Source organism: Tursiops truncatus, chromosome 1 (assembly GCF_011762595.2).
Source record: "Tursiops truncatus isolate mTurTru1 chromosome 1, mTurTru1.mat.Y, whole genome shotgun sequence".
Classification (NCBI taxonomy): Eukaryota; Metazoa; Chordata; class Mammalia; order Artiodactyla; family Delphinidae; genus Tursiops; species Tursiops truncatus.
In genome coordinates, this window is record NC_047034.1 from 123729156 (window position 1) to 123753993 (window position 24838).

Genomic DNA, 24838 nt, shown 5'->3' on the forward strand with positions numbered 1-24838 from the left:
GATAAAGAAGATGTGGCACATACATACAATGGAATATTACTCAGCCATAAAAAGAAATGAAATTGAGTTATTTGTAGTGAGGTGGATGGACCTAGATTTTATCATACAGAATGAAGTAAGTCAGAAAGAGAAAAACAAATACCGTATGCTAACACACATATATGGAATCTAAAAAATAAAATAAAATAAATGGTTCTGAACAACCTAGGGGCAGGACAGGAATAAAGACACAGACGTAGAGAATGGACTTGAGGACACAGGGAGGGGGAAGGGTAAGCTGGGATGAAGTGAGAGAGTGGCATGGACATATATACACTATGAAACATAAAATAAATAGCTAGTGGGAAGCAGCCACATAGCACGGGGAGATCAGCTCAGTGCTTTGTGACCACCTAGAGGGGTGGGATAGGGAGAGTAGGAGGGAGATGCAAGAGGGAGGGGATATGGGCATATATGTATATGTATAGCTGATTCAATTTGTTATACAGCAGAAACTAACACAACATTATAAAGCAATTATACTCCAATAAAGATGTTTTAAAAAAAGATAAATAAGAGACATATAAGAAATGGAAAAATATCACGCTAGAGTGTTCCCTAACTTGTATAAAGAGTTCACAAAACTTATTTGTCCACAAAACTTATCTTTATGTCATACCTATTAAAATCTCAAGTAATGATTATTTTGAGGAATATAACTTAGGAAATGCTGGTTTAGTTAGTAGGTGTACTGAGCTTTTAATTTAAAGGAGGAAGCTGCAGTGGTCTGGGTAGACAGAGGGAAAAGAATTAAGTTGTAAAAACAAGTAAGCATATTTTTGAATCCAAATACCCCCAATCTGATTTAAGTCAATAACTCTTTACCTTACTGGACTTCATTTTTATAAAACATTTATTAAATGTGTGAGCACTTTCCATGTATTAACACATTTAATCCTCACAACATTCTTATGAGGTAGGCATTATTACTATGATTTCCATTTTACTGAGGAGGAATCTAAGGCTCTACCCAATAACACATCGAAGAGCCAGGTTTCGGACCCAGAAGGTCTGGCTCCAAAGCCAAAGCAACCAACTGCTGTGGTAAACTTCTCTCAGGGAGCTTTGTTTTAAACCAGCATCTCGGACTTCCCTGGTGGCGCAGTGGTTGAGAGTCTGCCTGCCGATGCAGGGGACACGGGTTCGTGCCCCAGTCCGGGAAGATCCCACATGCCACGGAGCGGCTGGACCCATGAGCCATGGCCGCTGAGCCTGCGCGTCCTGAGCCTGTGCTCCGCAATGGGAGAGGCCACAACAGTGAGAGGCCCTAGTACCGCAAAAAAAATAAATAAATAAACCAGCATCTCGGGTAATTCTGATGCAGGCACAATGGAATAGGGTTTGAGAAGACAGTTATCTGATAGGTGTATAAGTAAGCTGAATCCAGTTAGTGGTTCTTAAACTTTAGCATGCGTCAGAATCCCTGGAAGGGTTTGTTAATACACAGATTGCTGGTCCAATGCCCAGAGTTTCTGATTCAGTAAACCTGGGATTGTCTCTGAGAATTTGCACTTCAACACGTTCCCAGTTGAAGCTGATGCTGCTGATCAGGGGACCACATGTTGAGAACCACCAGTCTAGACTAGAATATGGAAAAACTTGAATATTAGTGTGAAGAAATTTGGGTTTTATCCAATGCAGGCTGTGTGTGTGTGCGTGTGCACACACACTTTGTTTTTAATTTTTTGACGAGAATAACATTACATGATACAAAATTCAAAAAGTACAAAAGGTATACGATAAAAGCAAGTCTCCCTATATACTCTATTGCCCAGCCCCCAAATTCTCCTCCCCAAAGCCATACATTTCCAGTTTCTTGTGTATCCTTCCATGCTTAGGGAATAGAGGGAAGCGCAGTTTTTAGCATTCAGATACCTAGAATGCTTATTTTCTTGTTATTATAGCAGTCTAGTAAGCAGACTACTGGAATTTACCATCTAGGGTATTGATATCATATAAACTAAACATCTGGATCAAAGAATTAGAATTTTAGACATAGGTGGAAATTACAAATGAAGAAACTAAGCCACTGAGAGTTTAAGTAATTTGTCCAAGTTCACACAGTAAGTGGCGTAGCCAGGGTTCACACCCATGCTATTTGACTCCAAAGCCAGTGCTCCTTGCATTATTCCTCAGGAGTTTGAGGCCCATAGGAAAGAAGGCATTTACCCAGCTTTGCATAGTTACGTAGACTCTCTGATTCTAGTCAGCAGTCTTTCTCATTGACCATACTCTATGATGGAATGACTTTTTAAAATATCCATTCAAATTTTTGAGATTTTATTGCCTTTCTCCAAAGCTACGAAGCTAAGAGAGAGTAGGTTTAGTGTATGGTTCCTCTTCCTATGGGAGATCTTTTGCCTTTAGAGCAATGGGGCTCTTAAATGACCTAATATTACAAAATGTGTGACTCAACTATAACACATATTAAGAAGCATCATAGGACCCAGCAATCCCACTACTGGGCATATACCCTGAGAAAACCATAATTCAAAAAGACACATGCACCCCAGTGTTCATTGCAGCACTATTTACAATAGCCAGGTCATGGAAGTAACCTAAATGCCCATCAACAGATGAATGGATAAAGAAGATATGGTACATATATACAATGGAACATTACTCAGCCATAAAAAGGAATGAAATTGGGTCATTTGTAGAGACGTGGATGGACCTAGAGACTGTCACACACAGTGAAGTAAGCCAGAAAGAGAAAATCAACTACCATATATTAATGCATATATCTGGAATCTAGAAAAATGGTACACATGAACCAGTTTGCAAGGCAGAAATAGAGACGCAGATGTAGAGAACAAATGTATGGACACCAAGGGGGGAAAGCGGGGATGGGGCGTGGTGGTGGTGGGATGAATTGGGAGATTGAGATTGACATGTGTACACTAATATGTATAAAATAGATAACTAATAAGAACCTGCTGCATAATAAATAAATAAATAAATTAAATTAAATTAAAAAAACAGAAGCAACATAGGTCAATTAGCAGCTTAGCTTTGAAATCTGATAACTTCTCTCAGCCTCTGTTTCTGCATCTGTTGATGGGGAGATAATAATACACACTGAATAGTGTTGATGGGGCCTTTAAATAAGAATACATGTAAAGCACCAAACATGGTATCTGGCACAATATGAGCACACACAAAAAGTTGTTTGTTACTATTTTCATTGCACATTCAATTATTAGAGTGGCTGGAACTCTTAGGCACAACTTAAGATTCAACAAAAAAAATAACCAATTTTACAAGTCATGTGGCACAAAAGTCATGGAATCCATTTCAACTGTGAAAGATGTTGAAAAATGAATTCTTTCAGCAATTTTTACTAGTTGGACTATTAAAAATTACCAAAGATAAGTCTAACCTATTGAAACATTCAATGTGCAGAATGAGAATATTTTTGGTCACTGCAGCTGATCTGAACATTTTGGTGCACAGAGTTCTAGGTAGAATGTCTCATAATAAAATAAAGACTATTTCACTACTTACAGAACACTTTCTGCATGTGATCTGGTGTGCCATTAAATAGGATTCTAATCAAATTTTATCTCTAGCCTTGAGCTAAATCTCTGATCTATCAGTTCTGAATTCCCTAAAGAAAGCAAAGCCATTATATCATTATTATTATTTTTACTTCATACAGATTGTTTATTAAGGTATACTATAAAATTTTAGAAATTTAGTTTATTTTTTGCCACAAGTGCTACCTTGAAGTGAGAACATGTTAGACAATGGCTGTCACAATTTTACCATCCAAGACATGATGTATTATAGAACTGAAATCTTCAAACTTTTTCATTTTAGGACCTCTTTACACTCTTAAAAATCATTGGTAATCTTAAAGTACTTTTTAAAATATGGCTTATACCTATTGGTATCTATAATATTATAAATTAAAAGAGGCATTTAAAAATAGTTATTTATTATTCATTCTTAAATAACAATAATAAACCCATGACATGTTAATGTAGGTAGCACATTTTTATAAAAGTAAGTATACTTTCCAAAACAAAAAACTTTAGTGAGAAGAGTGACATTTTTATTTCTGTGAATCTCTTCAGTGTTTAGCTTAATAGAAGGCAACTGGATTCTCATATCTGCTTTGTATTCAATTTATTGTGGTATATTGTTTTGATTAAGTTATATATAAAAAAGTCCAAACTCACACAGATAGGTAGTTGGAAAAGGGAAAAGTATTTTCATGGTCTTTTTGGATAATTGTGATTATTCTTTGATACTACACCCAAACTCAACAAATGGCACTCTTTATAGGGGATACAGTAATTGCAATGTAGAATCTGAAATACATCAATGAACTTTTCTTACTTTTCATACCAATACATTAAAATCAACTAATCTTTTTGCACTTTGAATGGGTCTATTTCTCATGTGTGATTTTGTAGCTCATGCAGCGGTCATTTGGAAAGTGTTGCTTCACTGAGTTGAACAGATTTTCCAAATGTTGACACATTTCATATTACAATATCAACAAATCACATTCATTATATTACACCAGTGATATCACACCAGTCTTATCAGAAAAGGCTTTAAATATTGGGAAGCTGTCAAACTCACAGTGGCAGATACAAATTTTCCAAAATTCTAATTTTTACTTGATAGCTCAAATTTCACTGTTGGCAACAAATTCTGTCAGTTGTTTTCCTTGAAGTGACAAGCTCACTTTGTTCATTTTTGACAAAATGTCTGCCAAATACTCAAGTCTGAGTAACCACAGTTTGTCAGTCATTCTTCCTCTTTTTAAAATAGACTTTATTTTTATAGCCGTTTTAGGTTCACAGCAAAACTGAGCAGAAGGTAGAGATTTCGCATATACTTCCTACTGTTTTTTTATTCTGCCTTTTTTTATTGTAATAAAATATAGTCATATAGTCCATTTCTTTAACACTTCCCTTCATGGCTTTATATGAATGTCAAAACATCAAATTGTAGACTTTAAATATATGCAGTTTATTGTACATCAATTATAGCTAATAAATCTGTTTTTTTAAAAAAAAGCTAGGCTTTCTCCCCACCATCCCAAGTACACCCAAATCTGTTAAATTATGGATTTATATAATTCTTCACATGAAATGTGGGGCAAGATTCCTGTAAAATGGCCTTACAAAATGTTAGAATAAAGACAGCTTATTGATTTCTCACTTTACACAAGTTGTAAACAAAAGAACTTCAGTGCAACACTGATAATAACATACATGTTTCTTAAAGAACTGTAAATCAAACATTAATGGCAACATAAAATTAGAAATAAATCCCTATCAAACACATGGAATATATTTTGTCCTTAAAAGGCAATGATGACCTTTCACCTTGCAGCTTTTTAAAATGCAAGCTAAAACAGATGCTTATCTCCTTAAAGTCTAAAAATACATTAAGTTTCCACAAATATCAAATTTTACTAACAGTGTAATGGTAACATATACATAATGCAGATCTTATAAAAGTTGATTTGATTTTGTAAGATATAAGTGTATTTAGAGCTGCTACTCAGTCAAAAACATCAAATTAATAGTATCTGGAAAATTACAGGCAATGGCATAATTGAAGGTCTGGTAATCACTTTGCTTATGAAAGAGTGATGGTTAAGTATTTCTTATGATATTATCAATATATAGTTGGGTGTCAATGCAGTGTCTAAATATAAAACTAAATTAAGATAAATTATATACAAATATATAACTAAATAAAATGTGGTCTAAAATGAGTTTACATATGAACAAAATTATTGATATCTCTAGCAGAAAATGTGTGAAAGTAGAAAACTCAATACATTCTTTTGTTTCTGGCTTTAGAGAGACTGACTGGTATGAAACTTTGTCACTTACTTTCCGATTGTATTGGGTAGGATTGTAAGTTGATTGTCATCTACTTTCAGAGTAGTTAGTTTTTTCAACAAACCTAAAACAGAGAAGAAGATATATTAATGTATAAGAATAGATTTCTGATAAAAAATACAATATGAAAGGAATCGCTTTTTATGAGTTATAATCCTGATCAAACTACTGTCCCTGTCCACCAGTGGAGCCAGAGGAGGGCTGACAGTCTCAACATCACTTGATTGGGTGATGAGTGTTTGTCATGCTAATTGGCTGCACTCTGCTTATATCAACCTACAAATTGATATTCGTGTGTCTAGTTTTTTTTTTTTTTTCGTGTGTCTAGTTTTAACCTTCCAGTTACAAAAAATTTACTTACATCAATGAGAGTTCAAGTACATTGGTGGAGACAATAAACAAAACACAGGGCTCCATAGAAACCTGAGTTGGCAGTACTACTACCACATTTCCCTTTTCTGTTATGCAGCAAATGGACCCGATGAAACTTTTCAAGCCAACTGTGTTCGGTATTTTATTAACTCATAAGCACTAATAACTAACATTCCTGTTGTGATACAAATTGAAAACAAATCTGAATGAAGCCTAATAATCAACAAATGGGTACTGAAGTACTGCAGTGTAGTGGTTATAATTATCGACTTGGAAAATTACAACGTATGACTTCATACTCTTTCTGTTACCATAAATCCTTGACTTGGATCAGCAGTAAGCACAAAAACTTGTAGCTTTTAATCTATCAAGTAGAACTGGCCAAGAATTGATGTTCCAACTATTTATATTTCACTGTCTGATTTATGCCCTCCATACCTTTACTGCTTGATCTACTCCTACTCCCAGGGTTTTAAAGAGCAAAAACCACAGAGTAATTGAAGAACAGCTTCCTTTACCCGGCCGTAACAGAACCCATTGTATCAATATGGCTTAAATAGCTAAAATCCAAGACAAAGCATTAACAGTGGCTAATTTTTGTTTTACATTGGAATATAGATATACACTATAGACGACTTGTTTTGCAGAAAACTTGTTCTGATGGATATAGTAGGTTCCATAGTTGAATGTGTTTGGGAAATCTAAATTAAACAAAATCAACCAGATTTCTTTAATGAAGTTTTTCTAGGAATTTTTAATATGCTAATGTAACAGGGTGACGCTAAAGTTATTGGGCAACTTGTGTGTATGCACAGAGTATCTTGTATAGTGGTGTTTTGCGAACATGCTCTCAGAAGCACTGCTATAGCTCATGCCTACCCACCTCAAGTATTTTGAGCATACCTTAAAGGCAAAAAGTAAGTCACAAGAAGTCTGAAATAAAGCCATTGTTGCACTTTAAGTTTCACTATGCTCAGTTACGTATTCTGCAGAAGCACTCAGAATTTCTGCTCTAGTTGAGAGAAATGTTATCACTATCAGACTGCTGTGAGAAAATACCTACAATATTTGGAGATTAATACATCAGCTTGTGCTGTTAGGATACATGGCTGAAAACAGTAGCACCTGAGAAAGAAAACAATTCTCACTGGGGTAATTTATCTCTGAAATTTGAATACCCACTGCCATATTCATCTATGCTCAAAGGGTGACTGAATCACTTTAGCTTCTCTGATGTATGTGTAAGAAACTATAGACCTTGGAAATATAAAAGAACTCCTGAGCTTGTTCATCAATTGTGAAAAGACAACAGGGGACTATGAATTACAGCTAAATGAGTTGTAGTCCTGATCAAACTACTGTCCCTGCCCACCAGTGGAGCCAGAGGAGGGTTGACAGTCTCAACATTGCTTGATTTGGTCACGAGAAATTTTGGGCTGGGTTACAGATGGCTCTGCAAACATGAAACCAGGTTGCAAAGCAGTCTTTAAGAGAATCACAGTTCCTAGGTCTGAAGTAGTGGTGAGAAAATTTCGAGGCAGGATAGGGATTAAGGCCAAAAGACTGATGCAACAGATTTTTTTTGAAGAATGGAGTAGTGGCTCTGACAATTGACAGAAGCTTCTATAGCTTTAAAGGTTGAAGTGAGTTAGGGCTCCCTTCTTAGTTCCACGTCTGTGGACTTAAGGGAACTTCACTCATTTGTGGCGTGGCTGCTTTGTCACTCACATATTCCATCCAAGGGTGTGCCCTTTGGACACATTCTGGAGCTTCAGTAGGAATCTAGTTGTCCTTGGAGTGGAAAAAGGCCAACAGCCTCAGCTCTGTTGCTCATGACTTCCTCTTGCAGATAAATACTACATAGCTATATCATATCTGCTTGGAATCTCTTCTACCCTCAGGCACCAAAGGTACTTTATCCTATTTCTTCCTCAATTTCCCACCTCTTTATCCTATATTCCCAACTCAGATATACTGAAGAGAAAGAAAAAGGAGGCTTTTTTTGCTATGATTTTAGCTACTTATATATAAATATATAATAAGCAGCAATGTATTAAACATTAATATCAAAAATAGCTAATATTTACATGGCATTTACCCTAGATAATGGAATTTTGAAAGCCAAACGGCTGTGCACTCATTGTATCTAAGATTATAATAATTATTATCTTATTATAGTACCTAACATTGATTGAACATTTACTATGTGCCAGGTACTGTTCTAAGCAATGCTACATATATTAATTCATTTATTTCTCAAAATAATCCCCTGATGCAAGTACTATTACTTCCCCACTTAAAAGATGATAAAACTGAGGCACAGAGAGATTAAGTAGCTAGTGTAAAGTCACACATTTAGTAAGGTAGAAAAGCCAGACTTTGAACTCGGGTAGCTTGACTACAAAACCTGTGTCTTTAACCACTAAGTGAATAAGATAAATTATTTTGGAAAGTAAAAAAATTATATTCTCCTTTACTGAGTTTCTCTGCTATCCAAAGAAGCTGATTATTAAAGCTCTAACTTGAAAATGTAAAGAGCCCCCTTCATTTTCCCTGCAACCAGCACAAGGAAAGGGACTCAGCATACAGGGTTCATTGTTGAATATATCACTCCATTCAAATAGCCCACAACTGCAGAATTAAAATAGGTGTAAAGATTTTATTTTAGTTGCTATTTCCCTTTATTAATACTGTGACGTTTCTTGTCTTTTATTCTTTTAAATGTTGGTAGTTCAATAGACGATCCATGCTCAAATAAAGAAGAAGAGATGCAATTTACCATCCAATCAGAATCAACAAATTATTTTAGGACTTTTGAACAGAGTTCCCAGGTATTTCTCTTGACCAAGAAGGAAATTCTTAGAGGAAAGTTAGCCATTCTACGTGTATAATCAGGTACTCTGGCAACTCTGCAGATGTATAAATGCAATTTTCCCTAAAAGGTCAATAGGGTCCAAAGATAGTTCCAGGAGTAAGCTACTAACAAGTTACTTTCTTAATCTGAGAACCACTCAGATTCTAAGTGAAGGTGTTAAATATGTTATACCACCTGCCTGTGCTGGTCTGTTTTATCATCCCAGGATCTAATCTGATATTTTCTATCATCTATACATGCTGCCTTCCCCAGACCAGAAGGCTAATTCCCTAGTCTGCTTTCTTAATGGAAGATATTTTAAACAAATAATCATATCATCTTTTATTTCACTATGTGACATTTTCATTTCCAGAATTTCTAATTGGTTCTTTTTATAACCACCTGTTCTTAGTCATAGCTCCTGTTTTTGTTTTATAAGTTATTTTTATTTTTACAAATGTTATTCTTCCTTTTATCTATTTGAGGATCTGCACATACTTAAAATTTTTTTTTTTAACATTGCTTGATAATTTTGGTTTCCCTTGGGGTAAATTTTCCTATTGTTTGAGTTTTGGGTTGTTGTAACATTAGTTTTCCTTTAAAATTTTTGTTTTCATGCCCATTTGTAAGGGTGAATATTTTTTCCTTACCTATGCTCACCCCTCCCTGCCTGGCACTCTTATGGTTACCTCCACCTGACCCCCAAGTTTCTGGAGTTCAGAACCAGGTCTTATATTAGCAACATGGTACTCTCATTTGATGTGGATATTGCAGATTCAGTCCAAACCAGCTTGTGACGAGCCATAATTTTCAGCAGTGAATCTGTATCTGTTCTCTCCTTCCACCCTAGCTCTACATATTAGTTGCAGGTTTTTTCAAGTCTCTCTTTGCAGAAAAGGGTCCCTTCCCTGCCTCAGTCCCTGTAAGTCTGTATTCTTCTGTTACGCTTAAGGTCTTTTTTTTTTTTTTACTGCAGGAACAATTTATCAGTCAGGCCTAGGGTCATTGCTGTGTTTCCATTATGTCTCAAATCCAGGTATATGTTCATTCTTCTTAAGCAGGGCAAAATTATTTTATTTACTAAATACTTAAGGAGCACTTACCATACACCAGGCATAATTCTTTGTACAGAAGAGGCAGTAATGAACAAAAATACATTCTTCTAATATAGTTTTTCCATTCTCATTGTGTCTTTGAAGAGGCATGGAGTGGTGATTGAGTAGGAGAGTAAGATATGTATCTTGACCATATGGTTATCTTGACCAGATGACCATCTCTATCATCTTGACTAGAGGATGCTCTTTTAAACTATTATATTTCCTTACCTTCTACAACACTAAATAATATTTTCTAAGCTTATCTGATCATAAGTTTCATCTAGGGTATTTAACAAGAATACAGAACAGAGGGCTTATTACACATTTATTGAATCAGACTTTTCACAGAACAAGCCTGGAAATGTGGAACTGTTTAATAAAGTTCTCAGATAAGTCCTATGGTAGAATAAGTTGGAGAAACACTGTTATAAAAATATATAATTATATAAATAAAAAAGTCATCAAGTCTACAAAGAAAGAAAAGCCAGCCTGTTCTGTTAAAACTAGTATTCTCTATTAGACTGAAAGAATAGTGAAAATGGAAGCAATAAAATATTGAAGAAAAATTTGGGAAACTGTTTTGTCTTCTAGCTTCCCTTCAATCAGGCTACCTAGGTTGTGACTCAATTTTTAGAAGCATTAATAAGTTCCAGACATATGATACATCTAAATCAGAGTGTTAAAAACTACATTCCAAAGTTAAGTAGTTTGATGATTACTCTCCTAGCTGTTTCCTCTCATAAATAATAATAATAAGATATACATACAAAAGGTTTACTCATATTTAAATTAGATTCTTTCATTATTTTACTCAGATAAAAAGTTATGACAAAAATAGATTGAGTGGTTAATATATACTAACAGACAAAATATCTGGTCTTATGAATCTTAAATATAAAGGTGAGATGTCTTTTTTGAATAATAGAAATATGAAGATATTTCATATTTATTGTTATTCCTAATTACAGTGATGTTACAATAATAGTAAAAATAGAATATAGCCACGCTGTGGATAGAAGCTACTGTAATTCTATAGTAATAAAAGGAGACATACATGTTTATCAAAGTACTTAAATCTAAGATATATACTCCTTTTAATAACATTTTACAACTTAGGAGATCTAAAATTATTTAAAATATATCAATTTAGTAGGATCACTTTACTAGGAGAGTCTTCTTGAGTTTGACAACTATAGTTACCATTTCATTTTAAGATATTGGTAAAATATTTTATCACCTTGAATAATGATCATGCTAATTTATTAATATCATGCTAAGAGTATATACCCTACATCTGCGAACAAACTATAGAAAACAGTATATTTGACATAAACATTCGTGAAGAGATATTACATTCTCACCTATAGAGTCAGGCAACTGTTGCAACATATTGGATGACAGTAAGAGGTCCTCCAGGGCTTCACATCCAGAAATGTCCAAGTCAACTGTTTCTATTCTGTTTTTTGACATATCCAGGTATACCAACATCTTTAACTTCCCTATAGACTTGATGACATTGCATAAACTCAGGGTTAGTTGAGAAACTTTCAGGAAATATTTTAAAGTTGTAAAAACCACAACACTATAAATTAATTTTAAAAGCAAATTCAACGATAACAAGTTTTGGCGAGAATGTGGAGAAACCATAACCCTCATACATTTCTAGGAGGAATGTAAAATTATACAGCCACTTTGGAAAACAGTTTGGCCATTCTTCAAAATATTAAACATAGAGTTTCCATATGACCCAGAAATCCCTAGGTACATACTCAAGAATGAAATATACATCCACAAAGAAACACAAATATTCAAAGCAGTGTTATTCACAACAGGCAAAAAGTGGAAACAACCCAATGTCCATCAAATGATGAACAGTTAAACAAAATGTGGTATATCCATAAGCTGCAGTATTATTTAGCAATAAAAAGCAATAAAGTAGCAATACATGCTACAAAATGGATGAACCTTGAAACATGCAGTGAAAGATGCCAGTCACAAAAGACCACCTATTGTATGATTCCATTTATATGAATTGTCCAGAATAGGCAAATCTATGGAGTCAGAAAGTAGATAAGGATTGCTAGAGGCTGAAAGGTCAAGAGGAAGGGAGTAACTGCTAATGTTTCTTTCAGTGGTGATGGAAATGTTCAAAATTAGATTGTGGTGATGCCTGTTCAATTATGTGAGTATTTTGAAAACCATTGAACTGTATACTTTAAATGGGTGAATTTTATGATATGTGAATATATCTCCCAACAGAGATAATATGTTAAAAGATAGCAGCAATAATCTCAAAGTTGCTGTAGAATTAAGTAAATTGAAAGAAAGAAAGAAAAACGAAGGAAGGAAAAGAAAGGAAAAAAGTTGCCACATAAACAACATATGCTGACATTCTGATTCTTACAATTTCAAATGCATAAGAAAGGTATTAAATCGTGATTTGGACTTCATCCTACTACACAGAATCAATTTGTTCATTCAACAGTTCTTTTGAGGATCTACTATGTACCAGGACTTTTGTTATATACTGGAGAACAATCATGAATAAGTCAGCTATGTGAGGGAAGAGACTTGTCATGATATAGATAAAGTCTTTAAGGTGCTCATAGCAGTGAAGGAAACTGTCAAATAAATAACTATAATACCCTATGATATGTACAATAAAAAAAGCATGTAGAGAATGCCCTAGAAACAAAGGGATGCAAATTGCCTGGAAGGCACTGCTGTCAAGAAAAGGAGAAACTGTACCTGGAGTAGAGAACAGCACAGAGAAGTGTGAGGAAGTGTGGTGTGTTTGAGGGAGAGTGGGAGATTCAACGTCACTGAATACAGTGATGAAATTAAGCATCATAAGAAGCCAGCTGTTAAATGGCCTTGCCTGTCATGTGAGGATTACGTGATCTCTATCTTATAGGCAAGGAGAGCTATTCAAAGCTTTTAAGATGGTGAATGACAAAATCAGATTTGTGTTTTGAAATAATGACCTCAGGGAAATGTGAAGGGAAGATTCATGACTGGGGTTAGAGTAGATCTGAAAGGATTAGAAGGATTTGGAAGCAGTTTAGCTGAGGAGATGAAAGGGACCTGAGTTAAGGCAGCAGAAGCGAGGATGCAGAGGGGATGGCTCGAGAAAAATTTAAATGTGAAATGATTGGATTAGTAACTGATTACTGAGGACAGGGGAGGAATCAGGTCATACATTGGGCAGGGAGTGAATAGTGATTGTTTAGCTTGGACATGTACTATGGGAATTAGAGCAAGATAAAATCCTTCATTTTCCTTTTCTTTAAGGGCATGAGTTGCAAATAAATGTCCCACATATATCTGTGTTCAGTGGGTCATCTGCTTGTTGGTCTACCTGTATACAATTTACTATGCTGTCTCTACTTATTTGACAGAGTATAAACACATAAATATTACATAAACAAATTTATTACTCAAGCACACACTTGGCACTGTGTTAAGTACTTTATACATATTACTTGACATAATACTTCATATTCTTGCTGCTCAGAATGTGTTTTACACAGCAGCAGCATTAGTACAACCTGGGAGTTTGTCAGAAATGTGGAATCCAGACCCACTCCAGACCTATTGAATCAGAATCTGCACTTGGACACACATTAAATAAAGCTTAGAGGTTAAGTAATGTCACACGCTGGTTTTCCTGAGAATTGGAGACAAAGAGAAATTTATGAGAGAGATTCTTGGGATTAATACCAGGGGAAAGAAAGAGGGAAGGAAGGAAGCAGGATTGGACAGATGACGGTGGGCTATGATGAAGTTTTGAGGAATTCCTCAGCTGACCCTTCAAATAGTATTGAAGTAGCAGGGAAGGGGCCAGGCCTTCAGAGTCTTATTTGATTGATCATTGGATGCAGGTCTCCTGGAATAGGGGTGTAACCCTGCATGAGAAAGTTCTCTCAGCTGAGGCAATTCCTGAAGAGGGTGGAGAGCTGCAAGCAGCATGCCCAGAAGCTGGGGAGTTCATCCAGGAGGATGATGCACGACAGGATATACTACAAGTAACATTCCAAAGTTGCTCCATTAATAAGGGGTGGAGCTAAAATTCAAACTCGTTTTTACCGGAATTCAGACTGCAAAGCCTACCGATTATATTAGCACTTTCTGACTGATGCCTTAATTAACTCAGCTCATATCTCTAGCCCTGCTCCTCCAGTTCCCCATGTGGGCAGAGGGTGAACACAGTCTTAGAACAGGTGAATAGTTGCTAGGCTCGGAACTGGGTACTCTGGGTGAGTCAGGCCATGGGGCTGAGTTTCTCCTCATGCCTAGAAATATGTTCCTTGGAAAAATACTGTCACTTTACTTATATCTCTCCACCCCAAGGAACTATTATGTTACCTTAGCTCATCTCTTCTAATGAGCATAGAAAGAATAATATATATGATTGTGTCTATGTGTGTGTATATTTCTTTTTTTGTTTCATTACGATGAGAAAATTTCTTTTCTCTTTGAAGCTTCCTGAATTGCTATCTCCAGCAAACTCAATAAATATTTTGGTGTGAAGTTTCTAAATATCTTTTTTTTGGAAGCAAAATAACAATTTGGTGTTTATTTTTATCTTTCTAAAGCCTTACTTTCAAACATCTTATAAAAGCAATAGTAGCCTGGAGTGATAAAGGCCTTTGAGGCCCAATGTCTCAGAGTTCTTGAGGATGCTGAATGTTGCTCCAACATCTCTCTGAACATAGAGGGGTCTACAGGTGAGTGGTGGGCAACAAATAAAATGTCGAAGCCATCACAAGGAAAAGAAGATATTGGAGTTTGCTGTTTAGTCATATTTTGGTTGATTGATCTTAGAGTGATGGCCACAAGACAGAGCTCTGTAGCAAACTAATGTTTGATCATTATCTATTTGCTTCTCTGATTTATGAAAAACAGTGGAAAAATGAAAGCCCAGGCTTCCAAAAGTATTTAAAAAGTATATTAGCTTAATGTATTTTGGTACATGAACTAAAAATAAAAAGGAACATGCTTTTTTTCCCTGTGTCTTATGACAGCAGTCCCCAACCATTTTGGCACCAGGGATTCGTTTCGTGGAAGACAATTTTTCCACAGACCGGGGAGGGGGAGGGGGGGATGGTTTTGGGATGATTCAAGAGCATTACATTTATTGTGTACTTTATTTCTATTATTATTACATTGTAATAAATAATGAAACAATTATACAACTCACCATAATGCAGAATCAGTGGGAGCCCTGAGCTTGTTTTCACTTGCCACTCACTGACTGGGTTTTGATATGAGTCTGCAAGCAATCGATTTATTATGATCTCTGTGCAGTCAAACCTCTCTGCTAATGATAATCTGTATTTGCAGCTGCTCCCCAGTGCCAGCATCACTGCCTCAGCTCCACCTCAGATCATCAGGCATTAGATTCTCAACCTGGATCTCTCGCATGCACAGTTCACAGTAGGGTTCGTGCCCCTGTGAGAATCTAATGTCGCTGCTGATCTGACAGGAGGCGGAGCTCAGGCGGTAATGCCAGCCATGGGGAGCAGCTGTAAATACAGATGAAGCTTCGCTCGCTCACCCACTGCTCACCTCCTGCTGTGTGGCTTGGTTCCTAACAGGCCACTGACTGGTACCGGTCCATGGCCCAGGGGTTGGGGACCTCTGTCTTATAACACTAAATATTTAGGATTAATTATCCTGTGAAACTGTCAGACATGGGCTGAAGAATGCATTCAAGATTAGCCTTTCAAAGTCAAGCATGTCTAGGTAATTGCATAACAACTAACTGCCAGCACTGGACATCCAGGAAACCATGTCTGTTTAGGGCAGGGAGGTGTGGGGTATTCCCACAAGAAGCATCACAAAATGTGGAATTCAAGTGTACTAACTAAAGTGGGAAATCCACTTAAACTTGGCAGTATGTAATAAAAAATCTACTTTTGAAGGAGAAAAAATTAGGCAGCACTGTTTTACAGAAAATTTAATCACTACTTTTCCATTTAAATAATACACTAACTAAGGGATTAGAGGTCTGAGTTGATTTCCAAGGTTGGATTTGGGGAATGGAGTAACTGTGAAAAGTAAGATGAGCCTAATTCTCATTTATACCTTCTATTGATTCTATAGCAACAGAATTTTGGAGCATCAGAGGAACAAAAGCCTCTGGAGCTGGTATGAATTACAGACCCACCATTTACTGGCTGTGTGACCTTGGCCCAGTTACTTATTCTTTCTGTTTCAGTTTCCTCATCTATAACATGGGGTTGGTAATAAATCTGCTTCACAGGGTTGCTGTGAGAATTTGGTGAGTCATTTGTAAAATAGCTAGATAGTGCCTAGCCCATGATGTTTTTGAATACATGAATACATTGAAGAAGCAGGTATAAACTTTTCCAACTAGACATACATTCTGATTCCTCAGTATTTGCATAAGGGATTGATCACTGTCTTACTTGTTGCCCCAGGGTTAGTACATACCTTGAATATGATACAAATCAGTCTCTGCTATGTGTAGTGGAATACAGATTTGTCTCTCATGTTATATGTGAGCCCCTCAAACAAATATATTCAAGGTCATTGAGTATATTATTTTTGTAACCCTGACATTAACATGGTTTCTAGTTCATAGAGGTATATTTGTGGTTTCAAATGGTTTTTGAATAAATCAATAAATAGAAAACATGCATGCTTTTCTGTTTTGCATTTGTGATGATAGTAGAAATGTATTCCTTTGGTGAGAGGAGAAAGTATTTTTTCCCTAATCTTTTGTCATATTTTCTTCTTTATGTGGTCCCATGCTTGTTCAAAAGAGAATAAGCTTCCTGTTCTTGTTGCTTTTGCAATCATTTAAAAAAATTTAAATGTTAATTCAAACAAGGAATAAGTTTGACTTTGGGAATATACATCTAAATCTCAGTGGCTGAAGAATTATTACACAACCAGCTGCCCTGGCTTCTTAGCCCAATGCAAGGAGTTTAGAGTTGGCTTTCACCAGAGACCGTTGTTGTGGTTGTTGTTGGTGGTGGTGGTGGTGCGTGTGTGTGTGTGTGTGTGTGTGTGTACATGCTTATATTCAAGTGCATGTGTTATGAGTGGTAAGAAGCAGTGTTTTATGGAAAGCCATTCTCTCACTGGATGAAAAAGGAATGAATAGTCACACTCAATGAGTTGACTGATAAACCTACTTTTCAGGAGGTATTATTGGATGTTCTGTTAGTTGAGAAGAAAAATCGATTCTAGTTTAACTTTCTATTTTTAACAATTTATGCTCCTTGCCTTTTTCAAAAACTCAAATATGTTCTATTGGAAATCACCTGAACCAAGAGAGAGAGATTTGTATTGTGCAAGAGCTCTAACAATATGAGCAGAAACCATTATCTAGTTACCTACAAGAAGGTTGCTTTTGTAAAACTAAGACTTGGTATTATGTAAAGCATTGTTTTTCATTTAACAATATGAACGTTTCAGCTTTTGAAAAACAGTAAATAGGGAAGGAGATGAAAAATATACACCTAAGAGAACACTAAAAATTTTCATACATTTTACACACCTATAACACTCATAAAAGTTATATGAAATATTAAAAAAAACAAATTAGTGAAAAACACTTGATGATGGAACACTCCTAACAAATGTTTAACTTTGAAATGAAAACACTGGGATTTAAGATGTAAGATTAATCATTATCAGTTACAATTAATATACAACATAGATGCTAGACAACATGGCATAATAAAAACTTACATACCCCAGGTAGCACTTGCAATGCATTATTATCCATCCACAGCTCCCTTAAATTTTGTATTTGATCCAGAACTTCAGGCTAGGAGAGGAGTAGGGAGAAAAGAGAGAGGAGAAGAAAACTAAATTAGTCTTTTCTTGTCACAATTCAAGATGTAATTTCTTGGATCTGGAACTTTGATTTGGGAATCTAGTGTTAATCCTATAAGAAATTCCAAGTTTAACAGACCTCTTCCAGCACAACTGGTAATCCCTGAGGTAGCCAACCTAGAATTTATGTGGAAACAATCAGAACAACAATAATAAAAGTTAAAATCTATTACTCTCCCTTAACACCCTACAATTATCCTTTGTAGTATTTATTATGCTCTACTCTGTCTTCTTCACTAGAGTATAACTTTTTGAAGGGCAGAGTAATGTTTGGTTTTTAATCACTGTATCCTCATATCCCCATTGTTTGCCATGATACTTGGTAAATAGTAGGTTTTTATCATATGTGTGTATTAACACCATACACAAAAACATCTCCCTCCCCTCACCCAGCTCCCAGGCATTACATTACCATGATGTGTTAATAGTATAAACCCACTCTAAGAAAGATAAGAAATCTTTTCATTTACTCAACAAATAATTAGTTGTTGAATAGTGAGGATGCCTACTACGAGAAACACACAGTGCAGGATCCACAGTTATTCAAACTCAGTTCCTGCCTGGAAGTAGCTGATGATCTAATTGGGGAGACAAATGCATATAAATAACTAAAACACAAGGCATCATATGGGAGAAAAGAATAGTGTAGAGAAGTCCAGAGAAAAAAGAGAGAGAATATAATCAAGGTGTAACCTACAGTGCATAATGAAACACTTTAACTCCCTAACTAGAAGCTGTCTCTAGCTTCTATCTCCTGGGCTGCAGACTATATATAGAAGATAGAGGTTGTTATTGCTGCCAGCATCATTTCTTGATTTATGATGACCTCTTGTTGTTTTCTTTTCAGAAATCATCCCCTCCCTCGCCCTAAGGCCACCTGCTTCCCTTGAAGTTGAATCCTTTTTACCACTTCAGGGAACTGACAAAGGCCTAAGCTAATTAGTGCATTATCTTCACCTGGACACAGGGTTTGGCTCAAGGATCCATTCAGAGTAGATAAGAAGAAATGGTTCTCTGACTGGGACTTCTGGGGAAAAGACTTGCTCTTGCCTGCTGGATTTGAAACTGGAAGGGTGCAGTCCTGTGGGCTTCAGGCATGAGGAAAGGGGCAAAGCCTGTTTGAGTTAAAAGATGGATCCTGATGACATCATATAAGTCTAGAATTAAGCCATACCTGAAGTCAGATTTTTTTGTCTCTTCCAACTGAAAAAATTATCACTGAAAGAAGATACAACCATAGTTTAATAAAATTTGAGACCTAATTAGGAAAGCCAGTGTATTTGATAGAATACTTGTGGAAAAGAATGGAATTGTATCAATGTTACTATTAGACTATTGATAATTGTGGGTCAGTACAATACACTTCAGAGACTTCCAGGACTACTTTGGCAATAGTCTCTGATACTTTGAGCCTGCAATTGCAGTGGAACGTGGTACTATTCCTGGGAAAAGTTTCATTTATAACAAGCATCAAAACTTAAAGTTATGACAGGGAAAAAAAGGGCTGCATGAGTAAGTGCGGGGGGATACTTTGTGTAGGAAATATTCCACTGTCACTTACATCATAGGAAACAGGTAGTGAACTACTCCATCTCTGTACTGGAAAACATCGGTCACATGATGCAGTTTTTCTAAGCCCAGGCATCATGCAGACTTTAGGAGAAGAGAAAGAGTTGCATACCTGATAAGTTCAACACAACTTTATGTATGTAATAAGATAGAGATTAGTGTATAAACTTGAAACAATGAGCCTTATTCAGGATGGACTAGATTATGCTGTGGTAACAAATTAATCCTGAAATCTCAGTGTCTTAACACAACAGGATTACTTCTTACCCCATGATCTTGTGTTACCTGCAAATCAAGACTTCCAGAAGAGCCAAAGCAGGAACGACTATGGAAAACTAGCCACTGCTTTTAAAGATCTCAGGCTGGAAGTGACACTTATCGCTTCTACTTATAGCTCATTGTCCAGAACTGTTTATATGGCTAGGACCTACGTTTAGGGAAGGCTGGGAAATGTAGGAGGAATTCATGGAATATTTGGTGAACACTACTGCCTCTGCCACACAGTGACACCATATGAGAAAAAGAATGACAAGAAGGAATATATAGTACTTTCATAATTTAGTTATCCCTTCATTCAGTAAGTGCTTATTAAACAGCTTCTAAGTTCCAGGCACTGCACTAGAGTCATAATGCATGGTATGGTCTCTGCCTTCAAGAAACCCATGGTCTATTTCTTGAGCAAACATACAAAGAACAAATACATGACATTATGGGAATATAAAGAAGGGGGTACCTATATGCTTTAGTATTGAGGGAAACCAGACATGGATTCATGGAGCTGAGATATGAAGGAGCTGGTCAGAAGAGAGGAGAGGAGAGGAAACACATTTTAGCCAGAAGCAGAGTGGTGAGAAACAGCATGGTGTAGGAATGGTAACAACAGGCAGTTTGCTTTACACGATTGTCAAGTTTACAAAGGAGTAAGTAGCAGAAAATGAGGCTAACAAAAGAAGGTGCCGGTCTGTGAAGACCTCATGTTTTGTTAGGGAGGTGGGACTTTACCTTATGGTCTAGAAGCATAAAAACTTTCTAAAGGAAAGTGATTTTGGCAGATCAATGTTTTATATGTATCACTCTATCCTGGTGGAAAAAAGAAACAAAGAAACCAGAAAAGCTTATTAGGACTAGTAATAAAAGAGATAATGAGGAATAAAGATAAGTTGGATTCAGAAAACGCTTAGAAGATACATGGCCCCCAGTTTCCCAGTACTTAGTAGTGCCACCAATGGAGGTGCAGAATTTGGAGGTAGGAGCAGATTTATGAAAGAGACTGAATTTAGTTTTGATCATGATTAGCTTTAGGTTCCTGTGAGACACAGGTGGAGATGTCCAGAAATCAGGTGGCTATTAAAATCTGAAGCTTAAGGAATAGGTCTGTGCTAAGGTTGTACAACTTAGGCATTTTGTGGAAATAGAAACCCATGTGGATGAGCTCCCTACGGGGAATGTGAAGGGACTCAGAGGTGCAGGTGACCGAGGAAGGAGCCCTGTGGAACACTAACACTTGAAAGTTGAAAACAGGAAGTGCTGCTGTCAAAGCCCATTAACAATTCCCAAGAAATAAAAATAGGATCTTGGTAATAAAATAAGTTCTAACCTTTTTTTCCTTTGTACTTCGTCTAGTTTCACTTGCTCATAGGGTGTCGGGTGAAGAGGCCTTGCCCCCCGCACTTCAGACTAGAGTTCCTCGTGCAAAATAGCTGAGCCCAACACCTCAGCTCTAGGCCGTGTGCAGAAGTGCTGTGCATGATACCGAAATCCAAGATGGCGGCAGTGGGCCATGTGCAGAGACGCTGTACCCAGCACTGCGATCTGGAGTGACTGCCGGAAGCAGCACAGCTGCACCAGACCCAGGAGAACGCTGCCCCTGCCCTGTTGAGGAGACCCCTATGAAGCAGCCCAGCCCATAGTCCGTAGGGGAGAACTTGTGCTCTAGGGCACGAGCTTGCACCTCTCCATTCTCTGATCAAAGAATAAAGCTTTCCTTTGCTTCGGAACCGAACTCAGTCTCATTCTATTGGCACAAGCAACACCAAGCAGAAGGACCCTTGTTGGGGCCCGACTCGAAAGGGTCAGTAACAGAAGGGCAAACTACAGAAGAAGGCAAGAAGAAACGGAGTCCAGAGGAGTTTAAAGGGTTATTAAAGTCCAATGAACAGAATTGTGTTAAGAATAAGTAAGTGAACAAGAGTAACATACACTGGAGAAGTGTCCAGTAAAATAAGAGATGAAGATGTCCGCTCAATTTTGGAAATAGCAGCATGCTGGTAACCTTACTGATAGCCATTTCATGTGATAACTGTATTATAGTGGGTTGAAGATAAATGAGGCAAATAAATGCGGACAATACAGATAGAGTATTCTTTGTAAAGTTTGGATGAGAGGTGAGGAGAGAAGTTGTGGGACTAGGTAGAAATTGAGGAAGTTGAGAAAAAAGAAAGCTGATAGGAAGACACTAGCAAAGAGGAACAGATTAAGGACAGACAAAATGCTATAAAATTAATGGAGTAAATTCCAAGAGGTGACAAAAAAGATGGGACTGATAGCACAAAAAGAGGGTCTGCCCTTGAATAGAAGTGAGACACCTCATTCACTGAGACTCAAGGGAAGGTAGTAAGGTTGATGTGGTTGTAGGTGGGCATGGTGGGGGAAGGCTGGAAGTTGAGAGGGAGCATGTCTGAAGGTCTCAAATTCTCTTAATGAAGTAAGGAGCAAGGTAATCTGTTGAGCTGGCAGGGCAAGAATTTTCTATACGAAGAGCATTTTGGGAGAATGGTTCATACTGGAATCGTTGGAGGGGAATCAAAGAGGAAATTAAGGGCAATCAAAAGAGCTCTATCGGGCTTTCCTGGTGGCGCAGTGGTTGAGAGTCCGCCTGCCGATGGCAGGGGACACGGATTCGTGCCCCGGTCCGGGAGGATCCCACATGCCGCGGAGCAGCTGGGCCCGTGAGCCATGGCCGCTGAGCCTGTGCGTCCGGAGCCTGTGCTCCGCAACGCGAGAGGCCACAACAGTAAGAGGCCCGCGTACCGCAAAACAAACAAACAAAAAGAAGCTCTATCAATGGTAACTATTTTAACTTTGGGGGGAGCCAGGTGGGAAACTGACAGTCTAGGAAAAAACAGAAGAAATAGGAGGTTTCAGGTTTCCATGAGGTCAAAGAGGAGTATAGTAAGAGTGACAGATTGAGAGAAGTAGAAGGATAAAAAATTAGAATGAGAGAGCAAAAGTTTAGAGTTTAAGATTTCTGAAGTAGTTCCAGGCAATGAAAAAATTCAAGCTTGTAACCCTGGGTAGTATGACATCTTGGTGTGTGTGGGCAGGGGAGGACGCTGTGGGAACATAAGGTCTTGCATGATCTCTGAGGATTTGGGTAACCTTTGGTGGACTGCATAGTTTGCTCCCTTGGCTGTGTTACAGAAAGTGGCAGATAAAACTGATCAATTATACCTCTAAAATACCTCTCACAACGGGTTCTACTGGGGACCCTAGACATCTAAGACAACTAGGAGAGAGATTACTGCTGCTAACCTATATTTCTACTTTATTTCAAAAGTTCTCATTTAATTTATTTAATAATATAATAAGGTAATAAGAGTCCTACTTTACAGATGAAGAATCTGATAATCATTTTCTGGGGAAAATGAGAATAGTTTGATGAGGGTTGCATAACTGCAGCTGGGATTATTACTCAAGTCTCCTGGCTCCAAAAATGACATCATCTTACAGCTTAAGACTGAAATTCTGAAATAATGAAGAATGCTTGTGATCACAAATGCCCAATAAAGAAAGTAAAGCATATGCTGGATTTCTAAAAAAAGATAATATTTTTATTACTGGATGTTATAATAAAATATGTCACAGAGGAAATTTCAGCAACTTTCTAATAAAAACAGAGACAAAATGTATTCAGCAGATCAATACATAACCTTGCTGAAACAACATGAAGATGCAATGACGTCTCATGACCAATAGACAGTTTTAAAGTGGATCTCGGAGCTAAACTAAATGGCTTACACCCAACCAAACACATAAATTGCCTTTTTTCATACCGCTTAATTTCATTCTCAAAGTCAATTGTTTGGATTAAAAATGAGTGAATTAAATCAAGAATGGCTTGGCATATTCAATGCTGATGAAGGTGCTGTGAGCTGGGCACTCACGTAAACTGCTTTGATGATTATAAATTCGTTTGGTCTTTTAGGAAAACATTTTCAAATATGTATCAGTTCTCAAAAGTGTTCACATTTGCTTCGGGGCAACTATCTTACTGAAATCATCTGAAATATGGAAAAATCTTATTGCAGAAAAATTTCATTGTAGAATAATTAATAATATTAAAAAGTTGGTCACGCTTTAAATAAACTACAGCATAAGGAAAGAGATAATCAAATTATGATAAAATATGTTGGTATAGCATACAAAAATGAAAATGAATTATCTATATTTTTATGTAAGATATACCCTGCAAATAAGAGCGAATGAAAAACAAGTTTAGAAAATTTGTATAGCACAAATCAATTGAACATAAATTTTAAAAAGTTATATATTTATGAATACATAAACATACAGTAAAAATAGGAATATATAGAATAGATGCACACCAAATTAAAAACAGTAATTGTTCTGGGATTGGAGTAAGAGTAGGAAGGAGAATATAAAAGATTTCTACTTGATCTACAGTGTTTTATTTCTTTACAAAAGAAATCTAACTCAAATACAAAAAATAGTTAACATTTGTTCCTTTTGGTTGGCAGGTGTTTAATATATTACTTTAAAATTTTTATATTTGTTTTCATTTTTAAAACATTAGAAAAATTATGATGGAATAATGATTAATTTTTTTCTTCATTTGCATTCCTTCTGTATTTTCCAAATTTCCTACAGTATATAGGCATTAATTTAATAAAACATTAGAGAACATTTCAGTGTCTTGTCTTACATTTACACTTACCTAAACCACTGTAGAATTATCTTTGAAGTGATCTTATTTTTATTAGCTGAAATGAGCTAAGAAAAGGGTTACATCAGTTTTAACAAAAATAGAACATATATTTTCCATGACTACAACAAATTCAAATAACTCCTGTCATGTATATGCAGTTTTATTCTGTTCTCTTGATATGACTATATGTGTTACTTTTATTCCACTAATTTCGATAATAGAATTT

The 24838-nt window shown here is 36.5% G+C and overlaps 1 protein-coding gene across 1 annotated transcript in view; it reads right to left on the minus strand.

Annotated features, from left to right (window-relative positions):
- The window catches only part of LRRC7 (leucine rich repeat containing 7), a 497118-nt gene that overhangs the window by 123089 nt on the left and 349191 nt on the right, over nucleotides 1-24838 (minus strand). Inside the window, exons 9-11 of the mRNA XM_033865102.2 lie at nucleotides 17956-18030; nucleotides 11591-11735; nucleotides 5898-5970 (exon numbers count right to left, since the gene is read on the minus strand). Of these exons, the coding sequence (XP_033720993.2) occupies nucleotides 5898-5970; nucleotides 11591-11735; nucleotides 17956-18030 (293 nt within the window). The remainder of the gene's footprint in view (nucleotides 1-5897; nucleotides 5971-11590; nucleotides 11736-17955; nucleotides 18031-24838) is intronic.